We start from the raw sequence: 18525 nt of genomic DNA on the forward strand, positions 1-18525 counted from the left end.
AGTCCTTGACTAGCATAAGCAGTACTCAGCAACAACTAAAAACATCAGCATGTTATCAACATTCTTCTCCTACTAAATCCAAAACACAGCACTATGCCTGCTGCTAGGAAGAAAATTAACTCTATCCCAGCCGAAACCAGGACACCAGGGATGGGGCCTCCACTACCTCTCTGGGCAACCTGTGCCAGTGCTTCACCACCCTCATTATAAAAAGTTTCTTCCTTATATCAATCCTTCAATTAAAATGAAAAAGTTCCAAAGTACTAATTATGTTAGCAAAAAAAAAAAAGGGGGGAGAACATCACATAAATTTGTAGTCTTTTCGAAGGGGTAAGCCCCAAATTTTTAACTAATTTATAGCTATTGTAGAATAGATGTGAACTGATAAAATATATTTTTACAGCAGTTGGTACTTCTTACATTAAAAGCTGTAGTAAATATTTTACTGTACTCCTTGTATTTCACTGAGAAGCTGTTGAATGAGATGAATCTAAAGTGGACAGTTCCAAGAGGGACATGTGTAGTAAGCTTCAAAACATTTTAATATGCAAAATCATATTCTGATATCTCATCACAGACTATTAAGCAGTAACAAATAATTACTGATGCATGAATTCAGCACAATGATAGCATGCTTTGATAGAAATAATAACCTGACTTTATTATGGATTGCATACCATTGTGAAGACAGCATAGCTCTAGCTTTTTTTTTTTTTTAATGCTTTTAATGTTTGTGTTTTGATCTTGCAGAGCCCTTTGATGGGACAAACACTGCTAGAGCTGTACATGAAAAACAGAAGTTTGATATTATCAAAGATGAATTTCTGAAGATAACCAACTTCCATTTTCTCCTTATTGGATCCTGCTGAAATAAAGAACAATATAAAAATCAAGATGCAGTTACCCCATGGTTTTTTATGACATGTTTTTCTCCTTAAACTTTTCTTAAGGAAATGTTTATAGGAAAGATTGCATATTTTATTATTGACATTTGTTAATACAGGTGTTCATTTAAAGGTATGTTTTCTGAAAAAGCTTGCATTGTTGACTTCTAGAAGAAACTGTTGCAACTCAGCAGACCACAAGAATAAATTCATTTTAAAGAAAGTATGGGAATATACTGACTTCTTGTTTCTATAATCTGTGTAATCATTAATTTCAGATGCATTTAACCATGAAATGAAGAAATTCAGAGCTAAACAATGTGTGAGTCTGACTGTATCCTTATGGCATTGCACGCAGTACACACTACTTGATGAACAGACAGCCCATGCTTTACATCTGCTTAACGCAGTATGCACTTTTGCTCAACTTGGCACTTGTGAGTTTTATTTCCCTTTTACATGGAACAACAAGCAACAAATTATGAAAATTAAGCTAGATGATAGTTGGTAGTATTCTGGATACCAAGAACTGTAATCTAAACTGGAATTTTAAAGCAACAGTTCTACTACAAAGAAGTTGAAATAAAAAAGGACAAATTAATATATGTAAATGCTTCATATTCACACAGAGTAGGCAAGATACTTTTTAGTGCTGCTTCTTACATATTTGAAGTAGTAGTGATATCTGCTTTAAGGGGGGAAGAAAACCCAAAAAACCACAACCCTACCACTGCTGGGCTTCTGTTTTGATTTTGTGTAAATATTTGTAAATTGTTTAGCTATTGTAAATTAAATTTAAATAAGCAATCTTGAAAATTTTAGCTTTTAAAAAAAAATTTAAATTTTAGACTTGCTGTAGCACAGTTTGTGCCTCATGTATTTGTTATTGAAGACCAATTCATTGTTAAAACTGTACTTATCATTGATATCAAATTCATATTTTCACTTTGTTTAATATTTTTGTATGGTGTCCAGTAGAATAAAGTTTATATATGGAAAATACAGCTTCTTTTTCCAGTTTAATATTTTGTACTGGATATTTATAATATTTCCTATAATTAAGTAGAAAAGAAAATTATATGTAAAGATAAGGCCCCTGTTGCAAATCATAAACTTCTATATGGCTATTTTGTGCTGTGTATGTATACAGGTATAAGTTTCATCTATTGCCGTTTCTCACTAGATTGTGAAAAACCTTGTAACTGTGTAAAATAGCAAGCATTAACTTTTCTTGTGCAAACTTTAAATTCTAATTTATTTCAAGTTTTACAATTTAGAAGTTCTAGAAACTGTAAACTATTTGCCTGCTGTGAGGTTACTTACTGTACACTTCATGATCTAGTCTAAGATTTTGGCTTGCTTCTTAAAACAGCTTCCTTCTGCAAATTAAACAGTTTTAATCCGACTCTAATGACCTACTAAAATGTTCTCCCTCCATGTGTATGTTCCCCCTCCCTGCCTCTACTCTTTAGAAGGTGGTAGATTTGGTCTCATTGAAACATTTGCTTTGACCTGCTTTATGTAAAATGCAACCAAAAGTTTTTAGTACAGGATGATGTCTGGATTCAGAGGTGTTCTACATGTTCTACATGGATTTTGGGGAGAGGGGAGGAGAGGGCTGCTCTCTTTTTTTTTTTTCTTTTTTTAAAGGTGCTGGCTATCTGTCTACAAAATGTAAAACTTTCCCAATGTAGGACAACTAAGAAGGGACATACATGTTCAAACTAGGCAAAAAATTTATTTCAAGTGAGCTGGATGTGAGGCGCAAAACTTTATGCATGTCTATCTCTTACAAGTTTGCATTGCATCACCTAAGGTGTCAACATATCCCACATCTTAAATTATTGCTTTATGTTTGAAACCACTTCTTCCTATCTGCTTTTAAAATAGACAATTTTAAAAAATTGTGATACCTCTATGCAACTCTGTAAAAATTGACCCACCAGCTCAGTGATCTTTTTAATACAAACCAAGATCTGTAGCCACAACGACCTGTGAAGAATCTTTTTGTGTTTTTCCTCAAGTTTATGTACTTCTGATAAGCTATATTTATAATCAGGAATATAAAGTCTAGATGGTAGTTTTCCCCAAATGTTTGGGGACAAGCCTATTTGTTGCATCCTCTCTAACAGAAAATTCCCCAGTAACTTACTGCATTAGCTAAGCAAGGTGCAAGCTGGTGTGACTTAGTTTAACTTATAGCAAAAGAAGCTAGTGGGTAATCTGGCAAGAGCACAGAAAGTGGCAGTGCTCTTGCATATTAAGTTTTGGAACAAATTTCACCAGATGTCATATTATATTATTTTCCTGTCAAGGCAAACAAGAGCAGCCCCACTTCCCATGGAAGTGCCAGACAACTAGAACGACAAGGTGTGAATGTAATGATCTTTGTTAAATGGTGGGCTGCAACTTTTGTCAGAAAACTTCAGATAAAATACCACAAAATAAATTGTTTGGGGAGAGGGAGTAGGAGCTCAACTTTAACTAACTTTGGATTCAGTTCTGCATAGTCTGAAGTTGTTGAGAGGCTTAATGACCTGGATTTTCATCTACTCTGGGCAGGTATCCAGAGCAAGAAATCCACTAATGGCTATCATAAATCTTAGTGTTAGTATCAAGTTTTCCCTTCTAAACTTCAACATAAAAACCTTCACTACATCTGTCCATTGGCGTGCACCCTAGCAGGAATAGTTTTTCTGGGAGACCTTTGGTAAAAGGTGTTTTTTCATGGCTGACCAAGATTTCAGCGTGTGCAAGGTGCTAACATCTGAGGCTTCTTACTGCCTTGAAATGAAAATGCTTTAGTTCAGCTCTTATTTTAGGAATAGTTTTGACTACTTTTTTTAGTATTGGGTTTGTCTGTCATTTCTCACCTTGTATAATGTCAGAAACTGCTAGTGTCTTGTCTAGGATTTTAGGAACTCTCTTCAGTCTTCTAGCAACGCTTTTAATTAACAGGCTCAGAGTTGTACAGGAGGATCAAACATTAGCAAGAGCTTCCCATTCAATAACAGTAGTGCCAGAACTGGCATAGGCTGTATACTGTGAAACTTGAAGTTTGTCTTCTAGCTCTCTTGCTCTCGCTTCTCCTAAAATGTGATTTTGTAAATGTACTCTGTGTACTTTAAGGTGTTCTGACAGTATGAGAGGTTGTTTTTAAGAAATCCCTTACAAAGAATTCAGTATAAACCAATTTAAAGACTCAAACTGAAGGGTGACATGGTTATTTGGGAGAAATAGGCAACCATAATAAAAGGGTATAAGAGGATTTGCAGATAATCTGAAGTTAGTGTTTGTGAATAGCATCCCAAATGCTTATTTGGAACCAATACTTTACTTGAATTTAGGTCACTGGACTCAATTCGCATTATATTTGGTGTTAAATTTAAGTCCATCAGAGAATGTCACTCTTGATCTAATAGATTCTGTGCTCTGGGGAATCTCACATGTATTTTGTAGCGTTTGTTTTTGTTATCTCTATTTTGTTCTTGTTTTCTCTAATCCTTTTGTGTTTTGATATAAGTCTTTCATTGATTATATAGAGTATGATGCTTGTAGGAAGAGCATGAAGGAATATGCTATTTTGGTCAGCTTACAGGTCAAATTAAGTGGTGAGAAGTACAGAAGGGAGAGCACTAGGTCTGGAAATAATTTGAAGGGATACTCACCTTCCTCTTGCTGTGTGTCGCGAATATGATTTTTTTTCATGGCTTTGGTTTAGCAGCAATTTAAGATTTATTAATATTTTTGAGATAGATCACAGTATTAGGTTGTATAATTCTTAACAGCACTTAAGCATCAGCCAATTTAAAACAGCAATTCGATGGAATTTGTTACAATCAAGATAGTGACTTAGTTAAAGATTCAAGAATGGCAAGGTTCACTCTATTACTACATTAAGTTACACTCGAGTTAGAATGATTCACAGAGAGATTGTGGATGCAGGGGATAAGGAGGACCTTCCTGTTGAGCCACGAGGTTCAGAATAGACCCCCTTGCTCTCTAAACTTTTCAGAGAGGAGTCTAGGTGCAGCTAGGTCCAATCTTAGTCTCAGACTTGGTCAAAGGTTTACGTGAATAAGGATAATATATATGTATATACAGTCAAATTGCGCACACACACCCCCCGAGGTTAACCTGTGATTAAAATTTCCCTTTTTGTGAGTTTCATGAATTTACTCACTTTTATGTGCTGGCATTCATCAACGGACAGTCGGTGAACCTCGTGAAATCAGGCCTTTGAGTCCTCGCAAAATTGTCGACGGACAGTCCTTCAATCCTCGCAAAATTTACCCTGAGAGGCGTCCCAGCTCAGGGGGAGATACTGGGTCACACAGCCCGCTGAGGTCCCAGAGAGCTCAAAAGGTCTCCCTTTTGGATTGCTATCTATAGGATCTCGAGATGATCGGCTTTGGTCAGTATTTTACATTCTGGCCACAATTCGTGCCGAGTCATTCTGGTATGCAATTCAGGCAGCAGATAGCCCAGGTGCGGCCAGAGGGTGCCTGACACCCAAGTCACTGCACTGGTGACCAAGATAACAGCACAATAGGGCTTATCCTGGCATCTCAGAGAGGCCCGGGGGGGGGCGCTGCACCACCACACTGTGTTGAAGACTGAATCAAAACTTGTGCAATATGCATATGCTTAGTATATAAGCATTTCTACAAGACTGTAATGCTCTTCCATATATAAAGAATGCCAAGTCCTCTACCTTAAAAATTTTCATTGTGCTGTGTACACTGTCTCTGTGCTCATGATAAAATCTGGAGTTTAAGCTTAGTATCCGTTTCAAATACAGTTCTTTGAGAAATTATGTTTTGACCTTGTACATTGTGTACCTCAGTGAGCAGACAGGTTTTATCTGTACATGCTGTTTAGGAAATATTTTACTTAAAGTGAATTTGTCAGTAGAATTTATTTTAGCATTGCAGAGAGAGCTTGTATTCAGAAATACCTGCTTGGGTGTTTCTGTACTTATAACACGAGGAAGTGTTTGCTGATTGATTTATAACCAGCTATTTATTTGAAGAAAAAAAATGAAAAAAAAAAAGTTATACAATGTTTTATACCTGACATAATTTGGAAATTCTTTATTTAGAATCAGAGTTTTGGTGCTTCTCTCTTTTATTTTTTTTTTTTTAAAGTAATTACTTTGGCTAGTACATATTACCATTTTGTCTGTGAAAGACACTGTATTTTGTGTGAAATGCAGAATAATAAAGGGTGTCGTGGTTTAGCCCCAGCCAGCAACTAAGCACCACGCAGCCGCTCGCTCACTCCCCCTACCCCGATGGGATGGGGGAGAGAATTGGAGGAGTAAGAGTGAGAAACACTCCTGGGCTGAGATAAGAACAGTTTAATAATTGAAATAAAGTAAAATAGTAATGCTAATAGTAACAGTATAATAATGATAATAATAATAATGATACACGAAGCAAGTGATGCACAATGCAATTGCTCACCACCCGCCGACCGATACCCAGACAGTTCCCGAGCAGCGATCGCTGCTCCCCGGCCAACCCCCCCCCAGTTTATATACTGAGCATGACGTCATATGGTATGGAATAGCCCTTTGGTCAGTTTGGATCAACTATTCTGGCTGTGCCCCCTCCCAGTTTCTTGTGCGCCTGGCAGAGCATGGGAAGCTGAAAAAGTCCTTGACTAGCATAAGCAGTACTCAGCAACAACTAAAAACATCAGCATGTTATCAACATTCTTCTCCTACTAAATCCAAAACACAGCACTATGCCTGCTGCTAGGAAGAAAATTAACTCTATCCCAGCCGAAACCAGGACAGTATCCACCCCTTATTCTATACCATCTACGTCATGCACAGGCCCTCCCCTTTCCAATGTGTTCCAATTAATCACCACCGCTTTCCCTATCTTGATATACACACAGATATCATTCCCTTCGTCTATGGCCCATCCCTCTAAAATGTCCATTGAGTTCATTTAGCCCATGACTTTGGGTTCCATCTGTCATCACAGTCTTTCAGAGCAGGAGAGGTGGTGTGCAGTGTTGGACTGTTGCATGCTGAAGTCAGTTCTCATTCCAACATGGTTTCATCAAAGTTCATTTTCATTAAGCTGGGCAATTCTTACTGCAATACCATTGATGCGGCATATAGCAATCATAATATATAGTATTATATACTTAATATTAACCTACTATATTATTATATTAACATGCAGTTAAGAGATAACATATAGTTAAGAGATAACATACAGTATTATAAAGCAATTAATATTATACAATTGAGTTCATTGGCTATTTTCACCCAAAATCAAATTCCCTTGAGGTACACATTGGGCTTCCCCATCCTTTCGCATCACCCACCAAGTGCACCCAGGTCCTTGAGCAAAAGCAATCCCACGAATGGGTTTGCCTTTGCCAGAGGGGGAAGTAACCCAGACTGTCTTCCCCAGCATATTTTTCATGTGCACTACAGGAACTTTATCTCCTTCTACAGTACGTAAAAGTTTTGATTGGGCAGGGCCAGCTCGATTGGCAGATCCCCTGGTGTTGACTAACCAGGTGGCTTTTGCTAAATGCGTATCCCAATGTTTAAACGTCCCACCACCCATTGCTCTCAGGGTAGTCTTTAACAAACCATTGTATCGCTCAATTTTCCCGGAGGCTGGTGGATGGTAAGGGATGTGATACACCCACTCAATGCCGTGCTCTTTGGCCCAGGTGTCTATGAGGTTGTTTCGGAAATGAGTCCCGTTGTCTGACTCGATTCTTTCTGGGGTGCCATGTCGCCACAGGACTTGCTTTTCAAGGCCCAGGATGGTGTTCCGGGCGGTGGCATGGGGCACGGGATATGTTTCCAGCCATCTGGATATTTGCTTCCACCATGGTGAGCACATAGCGCTTGCCCTGGCGGGTCTGTGGGAGCGTGATGTAATCAATCTGCCAGGCCTCCCCATATTTATATTTCAGCCATCGTTCACTATACCCAAGGGGCTTGAACTGCTTGGCTTGCTTGATTGCAGCGCATGTTTCACACTCATGAATAACCTGTGCAATACTGTCCATAGTTAAGTCCACCCCTCGATCACGAGCCCATTTATACGTTGCATCCCTTCCTTGATGGCCTGAGGCGTCATGGGCCCACCGAGCTATAAATAATTCACCCTTATGTTGCCAGTCCAAATCCACCTGAGCCACTTCAATCTTAGCAGCCTGATCTACTTGCTGGTTGTTTTGATGTTCTTCAGTGGCCCGACTCTTAGGTACATGAGCATCTACATGACGAACTTTTACAACCAGGTTCTCTACCCGGGCAGCAATATCTTGCCACAATGCGGCAGCCCAGATTGGTTTGCCTCTGCGCTGCCAGTTGCTCTGCTTCCATTGCTGCAACCACCCCCACAGGGCATTTGCCGCCATCCATGAGTCAGTATAGAGATAAAGGACTGGCCACTTTTCTCTTTCAGCAATATCTAAAGCCAGCTGGATGGCTTTCACCTCTGCAAACTGACTCGACTCCCCTTCTCCTTCAGCAGTTTCTGCGACTTGTCGTATAGGACTCCATACAGCAGCTTTCCACCTCCGATGCTTTCCCACAAGACGACAGGACCCATCAGTGAACAGGGCATATTGCTTTTCATTTTCTGGCAATTTATTATACAGTGGGGCCTCTTCAGCACGTGTCACCTCCTCCTCTGGTGATATTCTAAGGTTTTTTCCTTCTGGCCAGTCCATGATCACTTCCAAGATTCCTGGGCGACTGGGGTTTCCTATTCGAGCCCGTTGTGTGATCAATGCAACCCACTTACTCCATGTAGCATCAGTTGCATGATGTGTAGAGGGGACCCTCCCTTTGAACATCCAGCCCAACACCGGCAGTCGGGGTGCCAGCAGGAGCTGTGCTTCAGTACCAACCACTTCTGAAGCAGCTCGAACCCCTTCATACGCTGCCAGTATCTCTTTCTCAGTTGGAGTATAGCGGGCTTCGGATCCTCTGTATCCCCGACTCCAAAACCCTAGGGGTCGACCTCGAGTCTCCCCTGGTGCTTTCTGCCAGAGGCTCCAGGTAGGGCCATTCTCCCCGGCTGCGGTGTAGAGCACATTTTTAATATCCTGCCCTGCCCGGACTGGCCCAAGGGCTACTGCATGAACTATCTCACGTTTAATTTGTTCAAAGGCTTGTTGTTGCTCAGGGCCCCATTTGAATTCGTTCTTCTTCCGGGTCACTTGATAGAGAGGGCTTACGATCTGGCTGTAATTTGGAATATGCATTCTCCAAAACCCCACAACGCCTAAGAAAGCTTGTGTTTCCTTTTTGCAAGTTGGTGGGGACATAGCTGTTATTTTGTTGATCACATCCATTGGGATCTGACGACGTCCATCTTGCCATTTTATTCCTAAAAACTGGATCTCCTGTGCAGGCCCCTTGACCTTACTCTGTTTTATGGCAAAACCAGCCTTCAGAAGGATTTGGACTATTTTCTTTCCCTTCTCAAAAACTTCTTCTGCTGTGTTGCCCCACACAATGATGTCATCAATGTACTGCAGATGTTCTGGAGCTTCACCCTGTTCCAGTGCTGTCTGGATCAGTCCATGGCAAATGGTGGGGCTGTGCTTCCACCTCTGGGGCAGTCGGTTCCAGGTGTACTGAACACCCCTCCAGGTAAAAGCAAACTGGGGCCTGCACTCTGCTGCCAAAGGGATGGAGAAAAATGCATTAGCAATATCAATTGTGGCATACCACTTAGCTGCCTTTGACTCCAGTTCATATTGAAGTTCTAGCATGTCTGGCACGGCAGCACTCAGCGGTGGTGTAACTTCGTTCAGGCCACGATAGTCCACTGTTAGTCTCCACTCCCCATTAGACTTTCGCACTGGCCATATGGGACTGTTAAAGGGTGAGCGAGTCTTCCTGATCACTCCCTGGCTCTCCAGTCGACGAATCAGGTTATGGATGGGAATCAGGGAGTCTCGGTTGGTGCGATATTGCCGCCTGTGCACAGTTGTGGTAGCAATCGGCACCTGTTGTTCCTCAACCTTCAGCAACCCTACAATCGAAGGGTCCTCCGAGAGACCGGGCAAGGTGGACAACTGTTTAATTTCCTCCGTCTCCAAGGCAGCTATACCAAAAGCCCACCGGTACCCTTTTGGGTCCTTGAAATACCCTCTCCTGAGGTAGTCTATGCCAAGGATGCACGGAGCGTCTGGGCCAGTCACAATGGGGTGCTTTTGCCACTCATTCCCAGTTAGGCTCACTTCAGCTTCCAGTACAGTTAGCTGTTGGGATCCCCCTGTCACTCCAGAAATACAAATGGGTTCTGCCCCTCTATAGTTTGATGGCATTAGCGTGCACTGTGCACCAGTGTCCACTAGAGCCTTATACTCCTGTGGGTCTGACATTCCAGGCCATCGAATCCACACAGTCCAGGAAACCTGGTTGTCCCTTTCCTCCACCTGGCTGGAGGCAGGGCCCCTCTAACACTGGTCACAGTATTCGTTGTTCACTTCCTGTAAATGTGAATCAAAAGTTCCCTGATCAAGGTCGGAAGTAAAATTAGCCCTCTTACTCTGTCTGGGGAACTGCTCACTGGAAACTGGAGCTGCAATTTTCCTGGGAGAACCGCCTTTTCTAATAGTTTTTCCTTGCAACTCACGCACCCGTGCCTCTAAGGTTGAGGTGGGTTTTCCATCCCACTTTCTCATGTCCTCTCCATAATCACGCAGGTAAAACCACAGGGTGCCCCGTGGTGTGTATCCTCTATATCCTCTCTCTTGAGCATAGGGACGTTGACTCCTAATGGCTGAGACACTGGTCCGTGCAGGTGGGGAGTAGGACAGAACCTCTCTGAGTTGTTGGAACTCTTGGCACATTTTTTCAGACAGTTTTTCCACAGCCGAGACACAGGCCCGTAGGGAGGAAGAGAGCTTTTCTTCGTAGTCCCGGAGTTGTCTAGCCACTTCATCCACCGTTGGTGCCTCGTCGTCTTTCCAGGCTAGTATTGCCAACGAGTTGGAATACGATGCTGGTGCGCTCCGTACCACCTTCCGCCACATGGATTGTGTGCACCTGACTTCATCTGGGTCTTTGGTTAACTGTTCATCATTCAGGTCACTGTAAATCACCTCCAGCACGCCTAATTCCCTCAGGTACTGGATACCTTTCTCTACGGTGGTCCATTTGCTTGGGCGGTATAAAACATCCTCCTTGAAGGGATACCTTTCCTTCACGCTTGACAGAAGTCGCCTCCAGAGGCTGAGCGGTTTTGCCCCTTTTCCAATTGCTTTGTCAATGCCCCCTTCCCTGGAAAGGGATCCCAGCTGCTTGGCTTCCCTACCCTCTAAATCCAGGCTACTGGCCCCGTTATCCCAGCATCGGAGCAGCCAGGTGATGATGTGCTCGCCTGGATGACGACCGAAATCTTTTCGCATATCTCGCAGCTCACTCAGGGATAGGGATCGGGTGGTCACCATCTCATTTATGGGTTCTTCCTCCTCTGGTTCTCGTGATGGCCCTGGTTCATCCTCATCCCTTACTAAACGAACTGATTTCCTCGTGTATTTCTTCTTCTGTATAGGGGCAACTGATACCGGTGCAGGTTGGTTCTCTGGTTTAGCCGCAGTGCCTGCCACTGGGGTTGGAGTGGCTGCAGTACCTGTGGTGGGTGTTGGAGTAGCCACAGTGCCTGTGGTGGGTGTTGGAGTAGCTGCAGTGCTTGTGGCTGTGGTTGGAGTAGCCACAGTGCCTGTGGTGGGTGTTGGAGTAGCTGCAGTGCTTGTGGCTGTGGTTGGAGTAGCCACAGTGCCTGTTGTTTTGTCATCAGATCCAGAGACCCTCTCTTTCCCTTGAGGGTACTGAATAGTGTTGAACAGGGCTCTATAAGCATGGGCCAGTCCCCAGCATGTTGCAATGAGTTGTGTCTCTTTGGAGTTGCCAGGGTGAGAACATACTTCTTCCAAATACTTTACTAGTTCTTCAGGATTCTGCACTTGTTCAGGGGTGAAGTTCCAAAACACTGGAGGTCCCCACTGCCCTAGGTACTTGTGCATACGATCCCACACACCCTGCCACTCATAACTATCCAGCCTTGGGGTAGATCTCTGGATGGTATTTTTAAACTGCTGACTGACCTTTATCAAAACGGAAACTACATTCCCAAGAATTATCAATAGAAGTATCTTAACTGCCCAGGGGTGTTCAAGATACTGAAAAGTTGTTGTAATGAAGGAGGAAACATCATAGAAGAAGGTAGCAAAGGTGCCATTCTGTATTTCCTCCACAACAAGCCTCTCAGAGTAAGAAGTATAATTGCTAACTCTCTCTATGAGGTAGTACCCGAAGTACAGTAATGACTTCTGTATGAAACCCAAATACCAAAGAATGCTCAAGGTCAGGGCTTTGATAAGGAGCCTCCCAAGCAAAAGATCATGAATCACTGCAGAGCATAGCACACTACACAAACTGACAGCAAGCTTTAACGCGTGCTGCAAAAAAAAGAACATGGTGCAGATCAGAAGAACTAATATCGTGACCGGCAACTGTTAACAGACTCCTTAATACACTCTGATTAATCTGTTGTTATCTCAAGCCCCACGTTGGGCGCCAAAAAGGACTGTCGTGGTTTAGCCCCAGCCAGCAACTCAGTACCACGCAGCCGCTCGCTCACTCCCCCTACCCCGATGGGATGGGGGAGAGAATCGGAGGAGTAAGAGTGAGAAACACTCCTGGGCTGAGATAAGAACAGTTTAATAATTGAAATAAAGTAAAATAGTAATGCTAATAGTAACAGTATAATAATGATAATAATAATAATGATACACGAAGCAAGTGATGCACAATGCAATTGCTCACCACCCGCCGACCGATACCCAGACAGTTCCCGAGCAGCGATCGCTGCTCCCCGGCCAACCCCCCCCAGTTTATATACTGAGCATGACGTCATATGGTATGGAATAGCCCTTTGGTCAGTTTGGATCAACTATTCTGGCTGTGCCCCCTCCCAGTTTCTTGTGCGCCTGGCAGAGCATGGGAAGCTGAAAAAGTCCTTGACTAGCATAAGCAGTACTCAGCAACAACTAAAAACATCAGCATGTTATCAACATTCTTCTCCTACTAAATCCAAAACACAGCACTATGCCTGCTGCTTGGAAGAAAATTAACTCTATCCCAGCCGAAACCAGGACAAGGGCAAACATTGCTTAACCTAAACCCTACATAGTTTGTCTTTGATTTAAATTAAAATTGGTTCAAGTCCACTGGAAGAAAAAATTTGAAATGTCCTGTGATTTAACACATAAACAAATTTGGGGGTTCAAATATATTCCCTGCATGTTGTTAAAAACTACAGTGCATCTGATACCTCTTACAGTATGGTATTAATTTTTAAAGGCTCGTGTCATAGGCTCATCCACTAGTAATTGTATTTGATCTCCCTCAAATTAGTCTTGCCTTAAGGCACTCTGAGTCTCCTGGTGGGCTCAGGGTTAGAACTTGCTTTTGAACATGCTAAATGCACCTTTCTGTGGGGGGCACAAGAAAACTCTCCTTCTACTTCATGTGTGCTGTCCACCCGAAATTCATTAGAGCTGGTTTGGGAAGGTCCGCCGGGGCCCCAGCTCCTTCCTCCCTGCCCCTGCCCTGCTCCGCTGTCTTTGTTGTAAAAATACCTCTGCAGCAGCAATGGGCAGGCAAAGGGCCTGAGCAGCCCAGATAGATGGCTGTCAGGTTTTGTCACGTGTCCTGGCACCCTAGGACCCAGGGTAGGACCAGCAGCGACTTGGTGCTGTAACTTCACTGCCTTCTATTTAAAGACTGCCCTGAGTCAGAAGTGAGAGCTGCTGGGGATGACAGTTGCTTCAGGCAACCCTGGGGAGGACAGGGTTGGGGATAAAAACCACCAGCAACAGCCTGAGCTGGGAAGGGCATGGAAGGGTACCATGGCACTGAGTGTGACAGGGCATCCGAGACCTCATCCTTCATAGAGGATGAAGAGGAGGCGGCTGTGGACCCAGAAGAAGCAGAGGAGCTGACTAACAGGTACTGCCTCCCCCAGGGACTCACGGCCTCAGGGGAAGCTGGCACCTTCCTCTCAAAGCACCAGCCCTGGGTAGGATGCCAGGATTGGGGCCCAGCACTGGGTTTAGTGCCTTTTCCTCCCTTCCCTTCCCCGATTGCCACAGATAAAAAGTGTGTGTGTGCGTGTGTGGGGGGTTGTCCAATAGGTATGGCTGCAATTAAGTTTTGTGCATTAAGCGCCTGCCCTGAGTTCCCTGAAAGCTTTTCTATTTAAAGATCCTCTGGCATGCCAGCTCAAGTGGCATCTCCCTCTGCTCCTCCCTTTCTGGCTGACTCTTTGTCACATATCAATCTTAAATGCTCTGCAGATTTGCCTGTCAGGGAAAAAACGGTCAAAGAATATAGTGGCACATTGAAATTTGTTCCTTTTTACTGCCCTTTCTTCCTTCCCACTTGTCCCTCCCTCTTCAATCTCTTCTTCCCCAAAGAGGAAAAACCTGTTCCATGCATTCACCACTGCTGGTCAGGATTTGTGTGGCTGATTTTTTTGGGTGGAATGAGGAATATTTTATCACTTTGATTTTATTTTATTTTTTTTTCTTAATAACTCTTGCACAGAAACTGTTGTCTTAATATTGCGTTCTTACTGTCAGGAAAATAACGAGACAGTGGCCCAGCACATGGCACTGGTCCTGTGCAGGATGTGGAGGCATCTGCAATTCGATCCATGTTTACAGACTCCTCTGGCCATGCAAATGCTGTTAGTTTCAAAAAGAGACCATGAGGCCTGAGAGTCCACCTGCACATATTGGGTTGCAAGATTTCTTCCTTGTCTTGAGTAAAGCCCATCAGTTTTGGGTGGATACTGTAGGAAGAACCAAAAACATTAATGTTGACAATTTAAGGTATTTTTAGAAACCATGTTTTTAAGAAATTTGGATCATACAGTTCCTAAAACCTAAGTGCTGTGGAACCATCCTGCATTTACAAACCTCTCTGAGTATATCAAAGTTCAAAGCACTTTCTAACTTTGCTGATGGGCACTGGAAGAGAGTAAGATGGCAGAAGAGAGGTGAGGGGACTCTGTGAAGCCTAACCCACCCTGAGTGCTGCAGGAACGAAATTCAAATGGAAACGTAGCCCAGGACTGTAGGAAAACCTCCTTGCAGTGGAAAGAGAGAGCTAGTTTTCCAAAGAAGTGGGAGGACACCCCCAGTGTGTAATGCTGCTTTTCTCCTGAGGGAGATGCTGACTCTTCAGTCCCATACTGGCAGAGAGAGGGGCTATGCAACTATAAATGTGACTTGCCTGTGGGTGTAGCTGCAATCCTATGAGAAAACAAGCTGAAGTCAATGGAGCGGAGCTACTCACTGCAGACAGCTAACACACAACTGTGGATATTTTTTAATGCAATCTGCTAGTAATGCAATGGCTAATAATAAAACTCAAATTGTAAAACATAAGTGGGAATGGCTAACTTTTCCCTTAAAGGGAGGGAAATATATGTAGCCTCACAGTTATTTACTGCTTGTGGTGGGAGGATGGCTTCTCCATAGGTGCCTTTTAGTAGCTCCCTGCAGCTGGGTCTTGCTTCTGGCTGGCAGCCTCTGTCACAATTCAAATTGCACTGCCCAGGGAGGATCATGGTGGTTCTGTGATTCCCTTGGGCTAAATTAAGGTGAACTGACACCAAACAATCAATTAAACAATTTATTGACGGTAAAAAAACAACCTGAACTTGGAAAGCATAACAGTAGGCAACCTGAACAAGGAAAGTGCAACAATAGGCAACATGGGTTCTAATTGAAATACTTATAAGAGGAAAGGAAAAAGGAAAAAATAAAAGGAGGGAGGGAGAGAGGGGGGAGAGAGAGAGAGAGATGAACACCCTTGGCTCCTGCAACGTGGATGGTTGTCATGGTTTAGCCCCAGCCAGCAACAAAGCACCACGCAGCCGCTTGCTCACTCCCCCTACCCCGATGGGATGGGGGAGAGAATCGGAGGAGTAAGAGTGAGAAACACTCCTGGGTTGAGATAAGAACAGTTTAATAACTGAAATAAAGGAAAATAGTAATGATAATAATAAGAATATAATAATGATAATAGTAATAACAATATCCAAAGCAAGTGACGCACAGTGCAATTGCTCACCACCCGCTGACCGATACCCAGACAGTTCCCGAGCAGCGATCCCTGCTCCCCGGCCAACCCCCCCCAGTTTATATACTGAGCATGACGTCATATGGTATGGAATAGCCCTTTGGTCAGTTTGGATCAACTGTCCTGGCTGTGCCCCCTCCCAGATTCTTGTGCACCTGGCAGAGCATGGGAAGCTGAAAAGTCCTTGACTGGCATAAGCAGTACTTAGCAACAACTCAAACATCAGCGTGTTATCAGCATTCTTCTCATCCTAAATCCAAAACACAGCACTATGCCTGCTACTAGGAAGAAAATTAACTCTATCCCAGCTGAAAACACGACAGTGGTAAACGTGGCAATCCTCCGGTAGTGGGTGCACACGTGGCAGCCTTCCAGTGGTGGTCGCGCTGTTGTTGGAGCACAGGGCCTCCGGCTGTGCCGGCAGTGCTGGCACTGGGTGGGAGAGGCAGGTCTGGAGCAGTAGCCATGTGGAGTCCTCAAAGTTTTGTTTTTTATAGGCTAGTCCCTGCCTCTAGTCTCACCCCCTTGAGGACTTATATGGCTCTTGTTCCAGAATGTTCTTCATCATCTGTGCAGATGCCATTGTAGGGGGGGTGGGTACGACGGATCTTTGAGATGGTCGTGAGCCCCTTCCTCAAATGAACTCTGTATGATCTCTGGTCATATGTGATGTGTTGTAAGGCACATCAGAAGGCAGGACTGCAGATCCTCCCATATGTTCTCCTGGCTCTGTGGTGCTATGCAGACCCCAGTTTGTCGCTATGGAGTCCTTAACTTGTCTCTATGCAGACCTTAACTTGTCTGCCACAATGTTTGAGACATTAACTCTTTCAGTCTCTCACAGCCTCCAAAATGCAAACTTGGGCATTGCATCTCACCATTTAATTAAATCACAGCAATCATTCCCTTTAGCTCTCAGTTATATTAAGAATTGCAGAGTCTATCTCTAACTGTCTTACTAATAAGAGAGGTCAAAGTCTAACAGAGAGGCTTTTAACAGCATTTAATTAGGCTAATAGAGATGTAAAATTTTGGTTTTGGCACAGATATGGTAACTGCACTGAGTGCTCAGAAATAGCTTAGTAAAGTCAAATAAAACTGACTCTAACTGCTTAAATTTTGTTGTTGCAAATGTCAGTGTGGTTGTTGAGCTTAAGGCCTTCTCCTGTGCTTAGTGCCTGGGCAGAATGCCTGGGAGGTGCTGGCTAAGCAAGAACAGCTGGGCTGAGCCCCTGAGACATACTTAGTCTGTAAACTATTTGTTGACAAACAGGTTTTCAAGCCCCTGTTACAGAATAGAATTTTTTGTGCTTTGAAAACGTAGCTTAGAGGAGTTGTAACCAATATGCAAACTTGGCTGAAGACAGCCTGTCCTGGACCCTGCTGTCACTGATTTATTTTTAACAACCCCAAGCTCCCTGCTGCTTTTGTCTTCCTCCTCTGCATGCAGTTGAACAGCACCTGGTTGGGCAACTGTGGTGGGCTGACCCTGGCTGGATGCCAAGTGCCCACCAAAGCTGCTCTATCACTCCCCTTCTCAAACTAGACAGGGGAGAGAAAATATAACGAAAAAGCTCGTGGGTTGAGATAAGGAGAAGAGGGATCACTCAGCAATTACCATCACAGGCAAAACAGACTCGACTTGGGGAAAATCGGTTTAATTTATTAACAATCAAAACTGAGTAGGGTAATGAGAAATAAAATCAAATCTTAAAACACCTTCCCCCCACCCCCTCCCTTCTTCCTGGGCTCCGCTCCACTCACGATTTTCTCTACCTCCTCCCCCCAAGCAGCGCAGGGGGATGGGGAATGGGGGTTGAAGTCAGTTCATCACGCATCGTCTCTGCCGCTCAAGGGGAGGACTCCTCACACTCTTCCCCTGCTCCACGAACTTCTCCAACGTGGGTCCTTCCCATGGGCTACAGTTCTTCACGAACTGCTCCAGCGTGGATCCCTTCCACGGGGTGCAGTCCTTCAGGAGCAGACTGCTCCGGCGTGGGTCCCCCGCGGGGTCACAAGTCCTGCCAGCAAACCTGCTCCAGCGTGGGCTCCTCTCTCTCCATGGGGCCACAGGTCCTGCCAGGAGCCTGCTCCAGCGTGAGCTCTCCACGGGGTCACAGCCTCCTTCGGGCATCCACCTGCTCCAGCATGGGGTCCTCCCCGGGCTGCAGGTGGCTATCTGCTCCACCATGGACCTCCATGGGTGCAGGGCACAGCTGCCTCACCATGGTTTTCACCAGGGGCTGCAGGGGAATCTCTGCTCTGGTGCCTGGAGCATCTCCTCCCCCTCCTTCTTCACTGACCTTGGTGTCTGCAGAATTGTTCCTCTTACATATTCTCATTCCTCACTCCAGCTGCAGTTTGTGCCTGGGTTGGGTTTGGGTGGTTTTTTTCCCCCCCTTCTTAAATATGTTATCCCAGAGGTGCTACCACTGTCGCTGATTGGCTCGGTCTTGGCCAGTGGCAGATCCATCTTGGAGCTGGCTGGCA

The 18525-nt window shown here is 44.1% G+C and overlaps 1 protein-coding gene across 1 annotated transcript in view; it reads left to right on the forward strand.

Annotated features, from left to right (window-relative positions):
* Positions 1-13783: 13783 nt before the first annotated feature.
* The window catches only part of LOC142596566 (uncharacterized), a 35191-nt gene continuing 30449 nt past the window's right edge, over positions 13784-18525 (forward strand). The window contains 1 exon segment of the mRNA XM_075725748.1: positions 13784-13896. Coding sequence (XP_075581863.1) covers positions 13784-13896 — 113 coding nt within the window.

The sequence above is a fragment of the Pelecanus crispus genome, chromosome W (genome assembly GCF_030463565.1).
Source record: "Pelecanus crispus isolate bPelCri1 chromosome W, bPelCri1.pri, whole genome shotgun sequence".
Lineage (NCBI taxonomy): Eukaryota > Metazoa > Chordata > Aves > Pelecaniformes > Pelecanidae > Pelecanus > Pelecanus crispus.